General features: G+C 38.4%; 1 protein-coding gene across 2 annotated transcripts in view; it reads right to left on the reverse strand.

Moving 5' to 3' along the window:
• Nucleotides 1-21265, reverse strand: part of NEBL (nebulette) — a 278197-nt gene that overhangs the window by 184016 nt on the left and 72916 nt on the right. For both annotated transcript variants that reach the window (XM_052803980.1, XM_052803987.1), the window contains exon 3: nucleotides 10690-10774. In XM_052803980.1, coding sequence (XP_052659940.1) covers nucleotides 10690-10774 — 85 coding nt within the window. The remainder of the gene's footprint in view (nucleotides 1-10689; nucleotides 10775-21265) is intronic.

Below are 21265 nucleotides of genomic sequence, written 5' to 3' on the forward strand. Positions count from 1 at the left end.
AAACAAAATGCATACTTATAAAGACTCTTCAGAAGCAGCCTTACATCACAGTTAATCACATGGGAGAAGTCTTTAGGTAAATCAGTATTTTCCTTTTTTTCAATTTAGATCTAAAGAGTGCATGCATTCTATGAAAAAAATAACTGCATCAAATAGAAAGAAATATAATCATGCTCATAGAAATTCTGTTGTCTAATTCTACACTCCCATCACAGTAGAAATATGCAACAAGTTTATTGCATGCCAGGAAAAAGTGTTCAACTATAGGACAAACTAACTATGGATTTGAGGCAACTTCCGGAGGTATGTTAGAGTAAGATTTGATCTCTCCATCTATTGGTAAACTCCAATTTATGTTAAAACTTTCAATTTGCTTTCTCCTTTGAAAGGGAACCATGGATATCTGCAAATCAACATAACACTGTGAGCAACGATCACTCTCAAGGATCCCCTGAACTAGAAAAACTGACAGGTTGAGCTTGTAGCATCAACAGGAAAAAAACCTTATGTCTCAAGAGTAAAAGTGGCTCATCCTTGTGGACTAAAACTTTACAAAGGGATAAGGACCAAACTCAAAACATTTTCAAGGAACCAATACAATTAGGAGAAATACAGTCATTTATCATATTCTTTCAACATGTTAATGTAAGGCCATGAGAATAAGGACAAGAAAAAATGAAGTGAAAAATTAACCTTGCCTTTAAAACTTCTCAGTCCAGAACCTCTGAAGTTTGTTAAGAAATTGCCACAGATGAACATAAAAATTGGTTTCATTATAACAAGATGGATGACTAGCTTCGTCCCTTGGTAAGAAACAGGTCAGTACTTCTGAAAAGATATGAGCTTAAAATCAGGAACTAAATGGAAGCCATTAATTGTCACAATGTGAAATGCCAAATGGGTTAATCCAATGCTTTGATGTACGAAGAATTCATTGTTATAATCTCACATTGGAAAAGAAAATGTTGAGCTTTCACTTTGGATGAAAGGATATTAACAAAAATACTCATATGCCACTTTCAAATTATTAAATATGCCAGCCACTACAATTTGCTGGGAAAAAAAGAGATAATTTATCCCTGCCATTACACAAATGGAAGTCTAGGGCAAAGATTAAGAACTTCCTGGAGGAAGTCACTGGCAACATCAAGAAAATAAAACAAGTTCTCTTAATTCAGTGTATTGACTAAAAACATATTCCTGAAAATTCCTTTTTTACATCCCAGGGTGAGTAAGTAAAGGCATGCTCCTTAGCTGTCCTTCCTTTTAATGCTGACATTACCAATACTCAGACTAGTCACCCATCAAGTCAAGTTTCTTCCTGCTGATCACAATAAGTACGAACTGTTTGGGGAAAAAACAGCAGTGTCAGCAATAGGAAGCAAGACTACATGGACCCCTTTTGATTAAACATGGCAGTCTCTAAAAGATGCAGATCTGAACCCCAAAAAGGAAAGAAAGAGTGATGTGATCTCATTTTCTGACTTTGACAGACGTCCTCAGTACAAATACTCTGCTAAAGGGGAGAGGGCAGGGGAACGAACTCAGTACTGGCACCTCGATACCCACACTGCTGAGCGTGTTCCCCAGCTCTGCTGTACTGCCATCCCCAAGGCAAGACCAAGCACAGCTCAGTGTCTACTTCAGTCAAGGGAGAACTCCAGAAAGCCAGCATGGACATGCCTGCACCAGCTTTGCTCCTCTGACCTGACCAGCCGTTCCACACAACCAAGAGGACACTGACCCCGCAATCTCCCCACGTGCCATCAGGTTTCACAAACGCTCAGTTTCATGCTTCACAAGTGCCACTCTGACAGGCTGGTATGCAGCCCTCACACGATCTCAAACACTATGAATCAGAAAGAAATATATATCCATTATAAGGGGAGCAGCCACATACAGTGTGGACGTAAGCCAGTACACACTACTTGTCTTTGGGATTGGGAATTTCTTCCCGGCTCTCTTGTACTTAAGCAGTACAGATATGTCCTTGGCATCTGATTTGCAGTCTCTGGGTGTCTCACTTTCTATGACAATTGTTCTGTTCTTGTTCTCCGTCTTAAACTCTCTACAACTGAACATATTTCTCCTTTATGTGGGTTTAAATACTGTGCGGTAATGCAACAAAAACATAACTAACAAGAATCACAGCATCCAATTTCCTGCAACAGAGTTGCACAGAGCAACCATTAAAAAAATCTAGTTCCAAAAATAAACAGCAGAAAGAACCTAAAGAGAATCAGAAGATAAACTTGACATGAAAAAGAACATACATGTTAGTATGGCCCAAGCCCAGTGAATGTTCCCCATTCCTTCCCCACCCAGAAGAAAAAGGATTTTTTTTTAAAGATTAGAATATAAAAGATTAAGTGAATAATTTTTTTAAATTGTAGAAATTCTGATAACATCTTAATTTTAAGTATTTTTATTAATCGTTCCTCTAAAAAGTTATAGACATTTCAATACTAGTGCTGATGCAGTTAAGAATGCCACAACTCAACTTACAAACAACAGCTATGAATTCTGTGGCTCTCTTTTGTCCCCTTTCTATTAGTGCTGGTTGTACAAGTAAAGGTGGTCTGAATCACTTGTGATTTTATTGATCCTAAGATTTTCTATTATGATGTCCTACTTGCTGTACATTGATTCGATGTCAAAAGAAAGTCTATAAAAATGGTTTTGCTCAATAAGTACACTATTTAATAATCATGACCACTCTGCCCTCATCCTACCACAAAAATTACCTATATTTTACGTAAATGTATTATCCCTTCACTTTTTACAGTTAAACATTAAGTGCATCTGCGAAAGAGAAAAAGTACAATTTTTTTTTTCCTCATCAACATATGCTAGAAAAATGGATCTCATTATATTCATATATGTTGCATCCTACTTCTGAGTCTTGGCACTGGGAGAGGTGATTCTTCTCCTGCAACTGTGTATTTTATAGACTTCACAATTTTTTGGTCAGCAGAAACAGCTTGCGCTGCTTGCTTTTGAGTCTCTGCAGACACTATTGTGTTTCCTTAAATGTAATTCAGTTCTGGTTTTCCCCTACAAAATTACATCAGGTTTTCAAATCACTATGGATTTTAACAACACGTCAAGCTCTAATGCAAAAAAAATGCTGGCACTTTCACTTTTGTATCATCAAATCAACAGTGAAAAGCTGAAAAGTTAGATAGGTGGACATTTTCCATAGATGCTCAAGTGCGACTCTGTCTGAAGTTTCCTCGGAATGTTGGGCAAGTATTCATCTTTGCTTTGCAGTGTGCTCCTTCCATCATCATCGTCGCAGATTTTTTTGCGGAGAAATGAAGAATAGTACAAAAAGAATGGTCTGATGCAGTTGTTTTCTCAGGCACTGAAACCTGTAATTGTGCCCTTAGATATAAATGCAGATAATAGGTTCAGAAAAAAGGAAGAGAATGTACTGCTTTTATCTACACAGCTTAACCTACTAATTTTCAAGGCATGATCTGGCCCAAAAAGAAAATAGGTGAAAGAACTGTCAACATCATAAGAAAATATAGTTATTTTCATAAACAAGTAAAAACAAGAAAAAAACATACTACTATCCCAACCCCTTTATACAAGTAACTTCTGTTACACTGACCAGTACATTACCATTGCAAATTAGTTTAAAATTCTGTATAATTATACAAGCCAATGATATTAGATAAAAAAAAGTATTTTAAAAAAATGTAGGATATGCAGCCAGTACCAGGAAACAGATTTAGGACTTAAGTCTTAACAACTTAAGGCTAAAGTAAACCATTCTTCTTTTCTGTTTAAAAAAGTAGTCTATAATCACATCTTATATCCCAGCCGAAGATTTGTACTTCCACCTGTGAAATAAAAGAATTTCAGGATGCTACAAATGTGTCAGTAACACAAAAATAAGTAAATGTATTCCACAGAGAAACTCCCTCTTTGCCTCTCAATCTGTTTATCAACTATTACAGTACTACACACTGTTTGATGCCTTTACTTCATGTTCTGGTGTCTCTTGACCACAGGGTTACAACTTGTTTATCTCCACGTGCTGGTCCAGCCTCTGTGACAGTGAGGAGTAGCAGACAGGAAAGAAGAGGAAGCACTGCTGTCACATCCTGAATCTTACAGCCTGCCTAGTAATTGCAGGAAGGAGGAAAAAAAAAAAAAAGAAAAAAAAAAACAAACCAGAAAGTGTAGATATGTGGTAGCACAGTAACAGGAGCCAATCCAGTGCAGACAGGATGTAGACAGAATCCCTCATGTACTCAGCAAGATAACAATCAGAAGAGGTGACAACCATTTTCCCAGAAGACTGAAATCCATTCTGCCTCCTGCACTCCCCTCAAGCTTTGTATTATTCACATCAAGAATTATTTTCATGCCTTTGACTCATGCAGATACAACAAGTCATTTGAGTAGTCTTCAGAGGGGAAGAAGGAACAAACCACAAGCTGAAAAAAATCACATTTAGTAGGTAAGCATGATTTACAAAATGCTGCTGTGCAGGGGCTCACAGGGGAGCAAGGGAGAACTTACTGCAGGCAGTCTGGGTTTATTTTAAAGCTTGAATGCAATCAACTACTTCAGGACTTCTCACTCAAAAGTAATAGCAAGAAGACAACTGAGAAGCCTGCACTCTTTTTGTTTTCTCACCCCTCTCTTCATACACATACAGTGGATTGGGTTCAGATCCTTGGACAACTGGGGAGAGGAGCAGGTAAATAACTAGTACCTGATGGCTATCTGGAAAAATCCCATCTTTAAATTCTATTGCAGGGTCCTCTGGCACAACTTACAAAATCACCCATAAAGCTATAACCAGGTCTTTCTGCTTGCTATCCTATATTTCCTTCTCCTTTCCTCAGCTGAAGGAGGATATTTTTATCTTTGTCTCTAGCTCCAAGGACTGTTTTCTCCATGACTTCTCCAATGAGCTCACCCAGGGTGCCCCAGGAAATCCATTAAATGTCTGCTTTAGTAATCCATCCAGCATTTTGTTCCCCTATAGCATTCACTGTGGCAGTTCATTCCAAAGACTTCATAAACGCAGAGCATATAAACTGAAAAAGCTTTTTAACAAGTCAGGAAAAACAGCTAATAAAAAGAATCTGCCTGGAAGTTTGCTAACACATACTCTTGGAACAGAGAGGCAAAGAGAAGAAGGCAAGAAAGAAGACAGAAATGGTCAAGAGGAACCTGAAGAAGGACAGGACAGAGAGGAATCACAGAATCTGCAAACAGGTGAAGTTGGAGTGGAACTCTGGAGATCATCTAGTGCATCACCCTACTCAAAGCTCAGTCAACTACAGCAGATGGCTCATGACTGTGCCCAGTCCTCTTCTGAAAAACTCCAAGGATGGAGACTCCACAACCTCTCCGGGCAACCTGTGCCAGTGTTCAGTCACCCTCACATTGGAAAAGTTTTTCCCTACATATAAACAGAATTTTCTGTATTTTAGTTTACACCCATCGTCTCTTGCACTTTCACAGGGAACTGCTAGGCAGAGTCTGTCTCTTCTTCAACCTGAACAAAGAGGAGTGTGGCCATCCTAGAGACAAACATTTGACCATAAGGATTTTTTATTCCCTTTCCTGAGGTTCACTTTCTTCCAAATGCTCAATATTATCGTGATTATCCTGGTGAGAGTTGGCAGACAAAGATACAAACACAAGCAATTCCTCAGAAAGTAAGGACTATTAAAACATTAGACTATTAGCATAAAAGCCTAATACAGTTGAGTATGTCCCCTAAGGAAAGACAGTACTTCTTGAAAATCAACATTTTCTGAACTCTGTTTAAGAAGAAAAACTGCAAGTATGTTTCTTCCTACAGAAAACACCTCATACACTTTCAGTTATCCAAGCTGCTGTAAGAGAAGTACAAAAAAAGTATTTTCTGCAGTATGAAAAGGAGCACTGGGAGTTTCCAAGGATAGCAGCCTCAGGCTGTGTCACCAGAGATTAGGACAAGAAGGCAGTAGGATGATACCCATGATTTTTGTATCAAGTTCCCCAAGACTTACCTGAAAGTAGATTTCCTGAGAAAGCATTGGAATATGAGAACCCACCTTAAACATCAGCCCTCTCTTTGATCCCACACTTCGATATCCTTCCTGCCAAGAACTGCTGCAGAACATCTCTGTTTCTTTCTGCAAGTTCAACTGGAGCTGCTGCTTTTGATCTACACAGTATTGCCACAGACAAGAACTAAAGGTCACAGAGCAATTTATACTGTCACAAAGTTAGAGAGGTCAGTAGCTAAGGTACATGAAAGCAATTGCCAAGCAAACATAGCTGAGATGAGCATATTGGTAACTTGTGTAGTTGAGTTCATCTAGGAGAGGCAAGTGCATGGGGAAAGTATCCATGGTATGCTATTGAGTAAAAAAATGCAGTAACCCACAAGAAAGTAAAGCCAGGGATTTTTCATCAGAGAGTTATAAAGAAAAAACTTGTTTGAGACATTGGATCCCTGTCTATACTCTTTATTTAGGGGATGAAAGACCTTAAAACTCGTTTTCCTTCAGTCAGGAGGCACACTGAACTGGGTAGTTTTCCAGAATTGGAAATCAAACTTACAGCCTCTCCTAAAATGCATTTGTGTCTCCTTCACGCTACAGAGTTGAATGAAAGCCCATGGAAGCAAAAGGCTAAAGAAGGGAAAAGCTCTGAAATTATATTGTATAGAAGGAGAACATTCTCTGGAAAGCTTTTAAATGTTGCCATTTGACTTCTTAACAACATAATTTTTCAAGTGTTCTGAAGAGCAATCCATTTTCTATTGACTCCTCCTGAAAACAGTATTTTGGTTTTGTTTGTTTTGCTTGTCATGTTATGTCAACATGACAGTCTGGTCCCTAATGCTGGCCTTAATGGATTCTTGATAGAGGACCCAGCACTTCAACTTAAAACATTGTCAATTGCCACTTAAATGAAAATCAAAACAACAAATTTACAAAAACATGTCTTTTAGCTTATACAATATTTAATGGTTTTTCCTTTACCAGTTTCTCCTGCTTTGCTGAGTAAGATAAACAATAGTTCTAAAACTACAGATTTTGAAAAGGCGCTTGGAGTCCTGCAGCTAAACATAGGGTTGTGCCTCTTCAGAACTAAAAGCATTAAAGATGTTTACTTAGAAACAACAAAGCAGCTATTACTGTGGAAAAGCATTTCTTCTTACTCAGAAGTTAACATAATTTTTTATATTACCTAACACAGAATTTGTTCAATCCCAAGTTGTCACTGCATTGGCAGAAGGCTCAAGCAGCTCTGATGAATACTGGAAGGTAGTAGTAATGTGATTCTAACCAGCCAAGTTTGGTTTCATGTGAAAGGCTTTTCTTGAACCACGTACACACTTTTTTTTACTGCACAGCACTGAAATAGGGTAAAACCTGAACAATGGCAAATTATAGATCATGTATTTGTTTCAGTTGGGAATCTTGCAACTTTCTCTGAAAAGATAGGACGATGGACTAGACGGCTAATAGGGCTAATTCAGGATGGCAATTTCTCTGTCCTTATGCTCTTCAAAATATTATGGAAGTTATTCAGAATTTACAGTTTTGTTTTATGACAAGATTTAAATTGGATTATGAAAAGTCCCTGGAATCTTTATTTCAGCATTAAAACAATTTGCAGGCTAGGCTACTTTACATGGTCTTGATGTGAATCAACACCAAGGAAGATAATGATGATCAGAAACATTATGGCTTTTCTTCCAAGTAGGTAAATTTGTGCCCTTATAATTTAAAACTATAGTTGCAACAACTGCAAATCTTTTACTGCCTAATAACCTTGAAAAAAAGGCACATTGAACAAATTAAGGGTTTCTCTCCATTTCCAAGTTTTGATTAGATCCTTATCTAACATTTTATGCCAGTGCATTGTGAACAGTTGCAGCAAGTTTATACATAGGCAAACTCCAAGTTTCTCATTGATATTGCTTATCGAGTCCTAGAATACTAAGTCCTCTGTTTACAAATAGAGAACAATACCAGAACAAGTTCCCTTACACTTCCAAAGTGCCACGTCAGCATGTTTCAAACAGGTTAGGGAAAGCCATTTCTCTTATAGTCTCTAGAAATAGACAACACTCCTTGGGCTAGTCAATATTTAGCCAAGACAGACAATTGATACAGGGGAGTTTGGAATGTGTAAGCTAAACTGGACATATACCAAGCCCATCATGTACTGGGATAGCACACAGTTATAAACCAGAAATTATTTCAGTCCTTACTACGTTAGTCTTAACTCAAACTGATGCCTACCAGTTGACCTCTACACCCACCTGACAATTCTCAACAGCCCCTAGTCCCTCAGAAGTATTATCACAATAACCATGGAGAAGGTAGACTGCTTTAAGACAAAAGGTACATTTCCTAAATGAGATTCTGATCTGCCTGGACTTCATACAGGAGAGTTATCCTCTCTAAACACCTAAACAGGATTCCTCCCATCCATACTTTTCTTAACCAACTTCAAACAAGCTCTCCAGTTAAAGCCTACCTGCCTACAGAAATCAGTCCCATTAAAATATTTTGCCAGTACTTTAAAAGGAGGCTTTGGAGGCTTCCCTGAGAGCCTTTCAGATTAAGGCTCACAGTTCACATGAGAGTTAAGGTATAGAATCGTGAGCACAAGGTTTGAAATCATTGTCACAGGTTTTTTTATCACAGGCTCCTGAGGCAGGTGACATAGCCGTGAGGAAGTCAGCTGGCTTCTCTGCCACTCTGCCCATCACTGGCGAGCTGTCACCAAAGTAGACTCGTGTACCTGATTCCTTATAAAGTCCCAGCAGGCAAACTCACCCATGGTGTAACTGATATCCTGGGGATAAGCAACAGAGGTAGCCCATAGGCAAAGCACACATCTGATTGCTTTAAGTTTTGGCCTGAGATTTGTATATATCCACATGCGCGTGGGTGCATGCGCAGATACAAAAGACAATACAGCGAAAAACTGACAGAAAGAGGAGTAAAATTTTATTATTCTCCTGAATCCCAACATTTTCCATCAAACCACTAAAAAAAATAGTGGGCTCAAAGTTTATATTCTTTTAAACAGACCTGTAAAAAGTATAGTTTACAAGTTCCTCTTAACTCTGTGACAGAACAGTAACTATGGTATGCAGAACCACTAAACTACAAGAAAATGAAGCAAACTCCACTCTAAAAGCTACTGAAGTCAAGAGGAGATGCACATTCCACAAACTCTCCTCTTTCCAGATGGCAGAATTTCATCATGAAAGAATTTCTAAGTTGCATAATCAATAACTGTAATGGCAAAAGGTAAAGAATTGTTAAAAATTTATATTGTGCTAAATATCTGTGCTAGCATTTCTCTTTAGCACTCCTTTGATTTTACCCATTAACCTACAGAGAGGCTCCCAAACAAGAAAGCTCTTGTTGCCTACTTTCTGTTTTCTGCTACAGGTTTTTGTTACATTAATTGACAATGATAATTACCAATTTATAATGAGAGATTGCAACTAAATCCAGACTAAAACCCCAATGGTAAAAAAAACCGCACAACTTTCACAAAATAAAATGTAATCAAATATTATGAACTGTCTCACACAGCCAGGCCAACTTCCAGTGTTGCATAAAATCAAACAATAGGAAATTGATGGGGGAGCAGGATCCAGCTATTAAGGAATTAATATCAGTAAGAACTGTATGTTATGGACTACCAAGTAATAACAGTAAACAAACATCATGTTTGGGTCACATAAGTCTTCATTGCCATTTTCTTCTTTTTTTTCCCTTTTCTTTTTACATTTTAATTTCAATGTATTTCTTATTAACCTATAAAGTTTTGATTGATAACATATTTATCACAACTGGCTTACAGACTGCTCCATATATGAATTCACAAAGGACATAGAATCATAGAATCATAGAATCATTTTGGTTGGAAAAGACCTTCAAGATCATCGAGTCCAACCATTAAACATGCCCCCTAAACCATGCCCTGGAGTATCCTGTCCACTCGCTTTTTGAATATCTCCAGGGATGGTGACTCAACCACTTCCCTGGGCAGCCCATTCCAATGTTTGACAATCCTCTCAGTAAAAAAATTTTTCCTAACATCTAACCTAAATCTCCCTTGCCTCAACTTGAGGCCATTTCCTCTTGCCCTATCTCCAGCCACCTGACAGAAGAGACCAACACCCACCTCACCACAACCCCCTTTCAGGTAGTTGTCGAGAGCGATAAGGTCTCCCTTCATAACAGATCCATAAACGGATCATTCAGTCAGTTCAGTGTTGACAAGTATTAAAGGCTTCTAAATGTTTGCTAATGACAAATTAATTGTTTGCTAATCACACAGCTATTTTATGATTAAGTTTGATGTAAGCTAACAATGACAGATTGTCTAAGGCAAATGAACCCTCTGGATTGAACTGTAACATTTCAAACATTAAAAACTACTTAGATACTTCATATACTTTTGAAAATGAAGGCTTTCAGTGATGTCAATGGACTTACAATAGTATGGTAACTAGTATGAGATCAGAAATAAAACCCTGAGTTTTGCAGTGTTATACCAACCTACAAATATTTTTTACAATTAAATTAGAGTGCTACTCTGTAGCAGTACAAAGAAAAACTAATACTACTTAGAAAAACTATACAGAAGTGGACTGACAGTCTAATATTAATGAGACAAAAGAATTATTTGATTTACCTGACTTTGCAATTCACTTTGTTGCTTCAGGCGAAGATTTTCTGGTGTATCAGCCACTGTAGTGAAGGACTGCTTTGGGTAATGCCTAGAAGAAGAAGCACAAAGCCAAATGGTAAATATTTACACATGCTAGAATGTCAAATGCATCCCAGCACTCTTTCCTATGGTTTGCAGAACTCTTTCGTAGTTTACTGGGTTTGTGTTAGACATATTTACTCTAAAAATATTGTGTCAGTCATGCTTTGCAGAAACAACATGAATGGGTTCCTGTAATGAGTCTAAATCGCACCCATTCATCCTGGCCACTGACTGCAGAGACCGACCAGCCAAGATCTGTTTCCAACAGGGTGAAAAAACTATGTTTAACTGCATTGTCTTGGTACAGTTATGTGCTGAATAAAGACTAAACTAAAATGCCTTAAAATAGAAGTGTTTTAGGGAAACTGAAAAGTTACGTCAATGAGTACAGCTGGAGTACCATGGTGTCTTAAATCCATTAGTGCAGAAACCAGAAGGATCAAGGCAGGTACATCCCAGGTACAGAAAGGTCAAATGCTTTAATGGTAAATGTCTCAATACAGTGCTGTAATATCCAGTACCAAAGGCTGGAGTGGCTCAGAATTGCAATCCATCAGCCATCAATTTCATTTGAAATTTTACATCTTTACAAAATGTTCCTACTATTTGCTTTGGCATTTTATGGACAATTTTAATAGTCAAATCCTACTCATTTTCAGAAGCATGATTTATTCATTTTCATGGCTTTATACTGCAACTTTACAGCCAAACAAAAAGCTCTATTATAGGAAAGACCACAAAAAGAGGGAAATAACAAAACTAAACAGGCTATCCCAAAATAGGTGTATTATTATGAGCCAGGAACATTATCAGGGAACTGATTCTTACTAATTACTTTCCAGCATCCTCAGTGTCAAACCAAAATATTCACCTTATGACCATGTGAGGCACTCATGCTTTCAGTTACTACTCACAGCTTCCCATACCTGCCAGCTACCCCATTTGTGCCTCTAACATTTCAGAGGTACAAGGCAACAGGCATACCATTTTAGACACAATAACATTTGCAGCCTAATTTCTACAGAGGGACAAAGCAGTAAGCAAGCATCTGGACTAAGGATATGCAGTATTAAACAAGTCCATGTTCAGACTCCAGGCTATCTCTAGTGTGTTCTTTCAATAACTAGTTCAGTTGCTACAGTTCCTCATAAAATTTCTGTGCTTTGCAAAGATTATATATATTTTCATTCAAAACTGTATTTTGTTAGGTTTTATTTTCCATTTACAAGTTTTATTTCCATGAAGTGTATGGTTTCAGTAAAAAATAGTTCATTTTTATCAAAAAAAAATATAAGCACCCATAAAAAGTGAAGGAAGATCCCCATTTTTAGCCAAAAGCTGAATGTTTCCTGTTCAGAAACGCAAAAGTAATACTTGATGAGAAATGCTGTCTGGATTTCATACAGTCCACTCTCTGCTATGGGTCTGATCCCCCCCATCAGACAACATCTGGCATTGCCAGACATCTACACGGCAGGACAATGGAGTAGACCAATGCATCACGAGGCTGTGGAACATCCCCTTGTTTATGGTGTCACTACACAGGGAAAACAGAAGAAATGTGGGACAAGCTGGGGATTTCAGGTTCCCAAGGCCTTACTAATAACTGCACAGAAAGAGCAAAGATGCAACACCTCGATGGAGGGAAGTTTTTCCTGACAGCAATGTAAGAGCCACCCCAGGTTGGATACTGGCAGACGGAGGAATAATGCCACTGTAAGTTTAAAAACTTACAGTGAAATACATTCCCACCCATTATGTTAGCTGCTTGTCTAGGATAGTTCATGTCTCTGAAAACTAGAACAAAGATGACACCTTCCAGCCTATTCTTTTGTAGTTACAGCCAAGTCCTCCCAAGTCCACCTAAGCAGTAGCTTTGGTCACAGAAACCACTGGGAGTGCTGCATATGCCTAAAGAGGCTGCTGCCTGTCTTCCTCCCTTTTCAAACTAGGGGCTCCCCCACCACCACCCCCCTTACAGCCAGACGACGCCTGGTGGTTGAACAGCTTAGCCACAGCTCCAGCAATGCACAGGGAGACAGAACTAGGCTTTGCTTAGAGGACATCAACTATAACCAGCTCTTGCATGAAGCAGATGGCATCAGCACAATGTAATACCTTGGGACAGGCAGATAACTCCCAGAAGGGCTTCTGGTTTTTTTTCTTTATTTCACCTCTTCTATCTCACCCTTCCTTCTTCTGTATAGAGGAGAAAGACAAATGCCAGACTGGCCACAAAGAGGGTCATAAGCCCTGTTTGGAAAGCAGCAATGGACAGATGGGGAAGGCAACAAGCCACCTCACAGTCAGGGCTTGCCAATACCAAGGAAGATTGTAGCAATGAACGGTGCATAATGCACACCTTAAAGAATAGCAGCCTTGCAGATAGCAGCCATGAGATAGCAGCCATGAGATATTCATGGATAACTCAAGTAGAGGACAGAATCCTTGCCCCTAAAAAAAAAAAAAAAAAATCAACTGCCACACATGCAGTTCAAAAATGATGTTATGCACATGTTGAATGCCAAAAGCATTCCATAAACTTTCATAGCACTGCTTTTCACCATGGTTACATACCACGACCCTGGTACTATTATCACAGCAATCACCTGCACTCACCCTTTTAGCATGGAGAGGACAGAACGGGAGTCAGCCCAGACAGGTTTTTTGGCCTAGTCCCCTTGTGAAACATGTGGACAACATTGAGGCAGCTGTCACAGTCACAGCCCCCAGGGACCCTGTTAGCAATAGCAGCAGAGAACATGTCTCTGCAAACCGAGGCTCTCAAATTAAATCTCCTCTCTCTTCTGAAGCATAGGAACATATAACTTGTCCCTATCATACACCAGCTTTTACTTCTGATCATTTGCAAAAGAAGTGGTTTCTTCCACAATTAGTATTCAGAAGTTCACAGGTATTTCAACAGTCAGAGCAAACCACTTAAGAACCAATGTATCTAAGATCGTTACTTATTTTAGAAGCAGGAGCTCCATACTTCAAGTAAAAAAGGTATGCTTAGCCTTGAACAAGCAGTGCTTTATTATGCTGGAAATTACTGTGTAAACTGATCATATCAGTGAAAAGTATTTACACTTGACTATGGAAGTAAACAATACACATGACAAGTGAAAAAACCTGCTGAAATTTAAATAGGCCTTTAAACTGATCATATTAACCATTTATCACAGTGTATTACAGTGATTAAAAAAAGAATCATTTAGCAAAATTAAATTAGCAGAGCATTCTACTATGGGTTGTCATTTTAACTGTAGCTGATTTATGAAACCACCCACACGGTATATCAAACCAGAAAGACACGGTTTTAGACATAACCCTTCTAACTTATGGAAATTCTTGCCTCAAATCCATTAAAAAGACTAGTGTTAAATTTAAATCCTATCTTCAGCATTCACAATTGCTTTAAGCTTACTAATAGCATGTCTTCAGGATCATTAAAAATATCAGTATTTAAGATATTAAATTATCTGAAAACTATCTAAGATGCATTGTACCATTGGATACATTTGACTGAAATAGAAGGCTGAAACACAAGTGTTAAAATGATCAAATCTGCTTTTTAACTATCAGTTTAAGGCCATACCATGCTTCGTCACAATGCTCTGAATAAGGATGAGTAACTGGATGTCAACAGCCTTTAATTCAAAAGGCTGACAGTGCTATCATGGTCCCTGGTAATCCATTGGTCAGTTTCCCTTTTGTCCAAGATGAGGTCTGAGAAAAAGCCAGGAATTGGTTAAAGAGGTTGATGTCATGTCAGCTATTTAATAGCAATGTCCAAAGGATTTTTTTTGTTTAAGTCTTTGTTAGTAGTCTAAGTCTACTTAGCAATATGTCTTACCATGCTAATGCTATTAGGATTAATCCTGTATAAAGATCTATACAAGAAGTTCCAGAACAAATCAGGATACACAGTATGGTGTCTCCGCTGTGGGTTACTGTATTGCTATTGCCTGCTTCAGCTGCACAGCTTGATTAATAAATCAAACCACAACTCAATCTCTGGCTCCTTATGAGGAAACTCCGTCACTTTCAGTATTTGGAAACAGTGTCACTAAAACCTCCAACAATTCAGGAACATATCTGAAAGTTTCCTAGCTTCTCCACTGACTAAACATAGAAATTTCCCCAAATACTTGTTCAGCTGTAAGGTTTTCATCAGCTTTTCCATGCTTTCAAACCAACAAAAGGAATAAAAAACATGTTCTGAGAGATAATGGGATGAAGATTCAGCTTTCTCTCTTTTGAAAAAGGTCAGATTCAAAGCCTGAGATAAATTCAAGCACGTACTGAAATTAACTTGCTCATACCTCATTCTGACTTATCCAACATTTACGGTATGACTAAGAGATTTTTGTGTGTGTGTGTGTATTTTTAACTGTAACGTTAATTGTTCACAGTTACAGAATTATAACCCGTGTCAGAATTACTAGATTTCTGTTGGGTTATCTCTCCCCTAGAATACCTATTCAGTAAATTGCCCGCAACATAAAATTTGTGATGTCTTTTAACCAGAGAACAGCCACAAAATACACAAATCAAAATTATTCTCCTAAGCAGAGGGTCAGCTCCATCACATCTTTTCATAATACCATCACTGGCTGTCACGTTAGGCTATATCTGTCCTCTCCTAATTTTTGTTTGTAATAACTGTTCTTCTAATTAAAGCAAACTCTAAAAGATAAGGAGGTTGAAAAAAAAAAAAAGGAAAAAATACACTTATTTTCAGTTGCAGTAACACGGTGGAACAAAAAGAAAAAACTGAAGAACGACAAAATAAAATTAAACCAATGTTACAAGAATTATGAAAAACTATAAAAGCTAGTTATGCTTTTATAACTAACACTTCAGTATAGTGTACGCAAAAGTTTCAAATTGAAATTAAATAGTGGATAATGATGTAGCAATTTGGATGCAACCCAAGCTCACAACTGATGGACAGGTAGGGAAGCTCCATCTTGGACCTACAAGGGCCCAATCTGTTCATCGTGATCTGAGCCCACATCCACTAACAGCACAAAAACACAGAGGAGAAACACAGGAAATCTCCAGTTGACACTCATGTAAAAGACATGAGATGAAATAATTTCCCCAGGAAAAAGGTGACAAGGTATTAAGTTGTGCTCAGCCACGGAGTGTTTAAACTGGCAGCTTACCACCAAGTTTGAAGAGGCATGGGACTGCTTTCCTCTCCTTACCTGGAAACCGTGCCATTCACAGAAAGACGTGCAAGATGTGCAACAGCAGAGAAAGAAGCAGCAGGAGGGAAATCTTGCCCACAGCTGACTTCTGGCTTTGAAATTCTTGCTCAGTTGTGCTTTCTGCTCTGAAGCTCCGGGAGGGATTTCTCTGTGTTTTCTGTTTTGTTTTGAACTTTCTGTGCAAGATCACTTATTTGCATGCAATTACAAAGCCTTTTGGAGGAGGAATAATCTAACTAGTGGATAATACAGCTTCAGTATGGCAGTACTTGAGCAATGAAGTGGACACAGAAGGTTTCACAATTCTCCACAAACTGCTCTGAAGATGGCATTCTCTTTGGCTACTGGTATCTACCCCACTGTATGAAGAATAGATAGTCTGGCTGCGATTCCTTTGCTTTGGAAAATATTTTTCCGTCTTTGTCTTCTATTCTTCAAGGGACTTACTTTTTCAGATATTTAATTTGTGCATCTGTACTTCTTATTTGAAGTAAAAGAGAAAGTTGCTCCCATATGCTAGCTAAATACAAGTTCCTGTTTATGAGAAAATTCCCCTAGAGAGATGAGCTTGTATTGGTTTGGAGGAGATTTAGGAAACAGTAAGATCCACAAAAAAAAAAGTTACAAGCAAGGATATCCCACTTGCTTGTTGGGGTAAGCCATAACATCCTCTCTCCTGAAGCGAATGAAAGGCCACATATCACGCCATCATACAACCAGACACAAGTTGCACATCATTGTGCTACCAGACTTGATACCTGTCTACAGAGACCCATATCTAGGGCTCCATTCAAAAGCTAAGGTTAGGGACCACATTAAATACGTGGTTACACAGGTTAGTGCCTTAGTGTCCTCTGCTAGAGGCTGAAAAAATCATTCATTTACTGAAATATAGCAAGGCAGAAAATGATGTTCGCATTTTAGAGAAAACAGTGTAAAAATTGAGTAGCCAATGCTAATATCAAATTTCATTACTCTTACCATTTGAAATTCCATACAGAAATTCTGCTGTATCAAACCAGTCGAGTGGTTAGCTCTACAAATGTATGTCATATGATGAAGAACACCTGAAATCACAGAGGAGTGGACTACATAGTAATCTTATAATCACTGGCAGAAGGGGCAGCTGAGGAAAACAGGTGTAGACTGAAGATCTGGAACCCACAGTAGCTTATTTTGGAATTTAAAAAGCCAGTTTATTTGGAAAAAAGAAGTAAAATCTTGTAGATTTCTGACATTTTCACAGTCTATATCCAAAAGCATTAACATTCCTCAAGTGGCCAGTACTGGCTAAGTTTTAGGGAAAAAGTGTACAGGTAACAACATTAAATTACTTTGTACTTACAATACCAAGATGACCAAGAAACCTACTCCAAACACATTTTCAGATATTGGTCAGCAGATAAATGGGCCGTCTAAATTTGCAATGCTCCCTGTCCTGGTTTCAGCTGGGATAGAGTTAACTGTCTTCCTAGTAGCTGGTACAGTGCTATGTTTTGAGTTCAGTATGTGAAGAATGTTGATAACACTGATGTTTTCAGTTGTTGCTCAGTAGTGTTTAGACTAATGTCAAGGATTTTTCAGCTTCTCATGCCCAGCCAGTGAGAAAGCTGGAGGGGCACAAGAAGTTGGCACAGGACACAGCCAGGGCACCTGACCCAAACTGGCCAACGGTGTATTCCATACCATGTGACGTCCCATCCAGTACAGAAACGGGGAAGTGGGGGGCAGGGATTCGCCGCTCGGGGGACTGGCTGGGTGTCGGTCGGCGGGTGGTGAGCAATTGCACTGCGTATCATTTGTACATTCCAATCCTTTCATTATTGCTGTTGTCATTTTATTAGTGTTATCATTATCATTATTAGTTTCTTCTTTTCTGTTCTATTAAACCGTTCTTATCTCAACCCACGGGTTTTGCTTCTTCTCCCGATTTTCTCCCCCATCCCACTGGGTGGGGGGGAGTGAGTGAGCGGCTGCGTGGTGTTTAGTTGCTGGCTGGGGTTAAACCACGACACTCCCATACTGAGATTTTGATTTCAGCCAGCTCCCCTGAAAACTGCTCTGAGCAGGGCTGGTGAAGACAGAAGGACAAGTGCAACCAGGCCACCACAAGCACTGCATCACGCAGGCAGCTGGGCACATGCTCTAACTGCCGAGGATTGCTGTCTTCCTCCTTCCTCCCCAAAATTGTTTCAGAATAAAAAAATCCTCCTCTTAGGTGATACTCATATTTTTCCCATTTCTTACATTCTTCTTTTAACTCTCTTTTGCAATTTCATATTTATTATACATAGAAGGACACATTGCTACAGAGACGGGTGAGTCTTGCCTCTTGAGAAATTCAGGTCAAAACCTTTTCATTTTAAAGACTTGAAAAAATACGGCAGAAGGAGGACACAGTTCATATTTAAGAAACTTATCGTGTAATAAAAAGAATTGTTATAATACAGATTTCAGCCAAGTGGCATCCAGATTTAGCAAGAAGATCAAAAAGAGTAAAATCCAAGCACCATGTATGTCAAAAGTAGAGCTGCCAGAATTTTCAGGGAAGCCAGGCACTCACCCTTTCAATAATTTACCTATTCCTCAGCTATGGGATGCCAATGCTTGGGGAAAGAAAATCAATCAGTAGCATACTGAGAACTACAGGGTAGCCCAGAGCTGTGCAGGAACCCATCAGCAGCACACTAATTGTCATTGCCAACAGACCAAAAAGTGAGAGTCACTGCTGGAGGAGGATCCAAAAAGATGTACAAGTGCAAGGAGACTTGGAAGGCAGAGGAAACTGTGGCTACATGAAACAATAAAAAATCTGGCTGCAACAGCAAAATCTGTCGAAGAGCACAGGAAATCAATCAAGAAGGGGAAAGATGTACACTTATCTTACCATTCGCCACTGCTAGGCTGCTCCCAGGGTATCACCCAGTGAGTTCATGCAGAGCTCACCCAGGTTTATACATCACCTAAACACAGGAAACTCCACCGGTGTTTAAGAAAACTTTGCTTTTAAATATTTTAAAGTGATCACCAGTGGCACAACAAAAGGCTTATGCTACTTCCAAATTCTTTTCTTCCACATGGTGTGATTATTATTATTTCTTTCAAAATATCCAGGAGACAAAAGTCCATGAACACAAGCAGCAAAAAACACAGACTAAAGCAGAGTTTCTCACTAACTTCACTTGGCTGATTTACAGCAGCAGATCTAGCCAGTAAACTAACTCATAGCTGCCAATGTTGTTTTATCCCTTCAACACCTTGCTGTCCTCTTTCAAGAATGTCAGTTACAGTACACAGAGATACACCATAAAAGCAGTATGTTTTGCACAAGTCCAAATGCTTGGTCTGCCTACTTCAGCATAGTCCTGACATGCTACATATACAGATATTTATCAAACCTGTACAGTGCAGGTTTATTCACATTCTAGGTTTGACTGGGGTATAATTCACACCTCCAGTAGTGACAAATTTTCTTACAAATTTCCTAAATTTTCCTATTAATTATTCTAAGAGCAATGGATCGGTACCTCAAGCAGCACAACACTGAATTATGCAAGTAGTTTCTAAATTCTGCTCTTACTTATAATATGATAAATGTGCTCTTCTTTTTCCCCCTAATTCTGGAATATTTTCAAGTAGTAAGAATTTTTAGGCAAAAAAAATAGCCATAGGAATGCTTTCTCTGCTTACCATAAGCCAGTATTTCTGTATACAGCTAAGTCCAGGGGTTCCCATCTTACATATCAAGACTACTAAGTCTTGCTGGGTTTACAGTCAAAAGTTTTGTAATTTCCTTTCTTCCAAATACTGTAATTTCATCATCTGATTTCTAATCACAGGTATGTATATTTAAATAATTTCTGTAAGTCTTCCTCAGGTAATAAAATCTATTTGTATTCAGTAAAATGTGTCAAAAACTATATAGGTAATTTATTTAATCATTTCCTTACTAAAAGGAACACCATGTTACATTAAACTGCATCTTTACAAGTAATGTAGCTTAAACAACATTATTTCCCTGATGTTCCTATAGCACATCTAGCCTGTTCCTCTCCTTCATACACAGTAAGATACTTTTAATAGAAAGTTATCATTACATCAGAGCAGCGTTATACCTCAGCCTGCCACACTTAAAATGAACAACTCTTTCTGTGCTTGTATAGCAAGTCAAGTTTTCTCATGACTGATGAAGACACGAAAGGCCCCCCCAGGCAGCAGTTTAAGATATGCTAAAGTGACCTCCCTTGAATGTTAATCAAGGAGGATTTCAAAAGGTTTATTCACATTAGATATCGTGGCATAACAAAGAAAATGCCTATGATAAAAACTACACTCATCATATGAATATTGGAAAAATACCGTTTCAGTACTGCAATAGTGTATTTACAAAGGAAAACTGTAGGGACAGTAAACACCACAACCCATCTGGTGTAGGAGTTTGTACAGCCCTATGTGACTGCAAATCCTGACAAGCAGATTGTAAATCAAGCTCAGTTAAAGGCTGTACATCTAACTCATCTTTCCTGTGCCGAGACATCTACCCAGTCAGGTAACATTGTCTAAACTCCTTCTATTAGGAGAAATTAAAGCTACTTTGTGAATGTCCAAGAGTCTTTGCATTCCTGCCTGGAATTAAGAGTCCCACTCAACTGATGAACATAGAGAAAATAGTTTCACCCCCGAATTATTATTTTTTCTATGCATTATTATTAATGTTATTAATGTTCTCTGCAGCACACCAATGGTTGGCATTCAAAACAAAGCCAAAACACTGTACTCACGAAACACTCCAATTTCAGTTGTTCATTTTGTCATGTTGAGGAAATCTTGCCACTAACCACATCTTATAAACACATACTTAAGATGAGATCAGGCAGCTTCAAAAGCTCCTCCACAATCAGAAGCACTCAGTATGTGGATTTAAAGGCAACATCTAAACAGACATCTAAATGTAAGGCTTTCTGATACTAAATCCACGCACATGCAGAAGAGAAGTAAAACTTGAATCTATCCTAATAATGCCTTTTTCTCTGCCAGCATTTCAAATGAAAGAAATACAACAGAACTTTGATTCTAAAATTTTTAATGACAAAAAAAATCTATGACAATAACATCAGAGATCCAGAAAGAGTGATTACCTACTGTTTACTGCTTGTATTAAGCCTTGGTCTTCCAAGAAAGTATTGACTGAAAGAGTATTCACTACTAAAAACTGACATTCTCATTCATTTATTGAAAAACTGTTAGGCTATATATTGGTAGATCACAGCTGTAATGAA

Source organism: Harpia harpyja, chromosome 1 (assembly GCF_026419915.1).
Source record: "Harpia harpyja isolate bHarHar1 chromosome 1, bHarHar1 primary haplotype, whole genome shotgun sequence".
Taxonomy (NCBI): Eukaryota; Metazoa; Chordata; class Aves; order Accipitriformes; family Accipitridae; genus Harpia; species Harpia harpyja.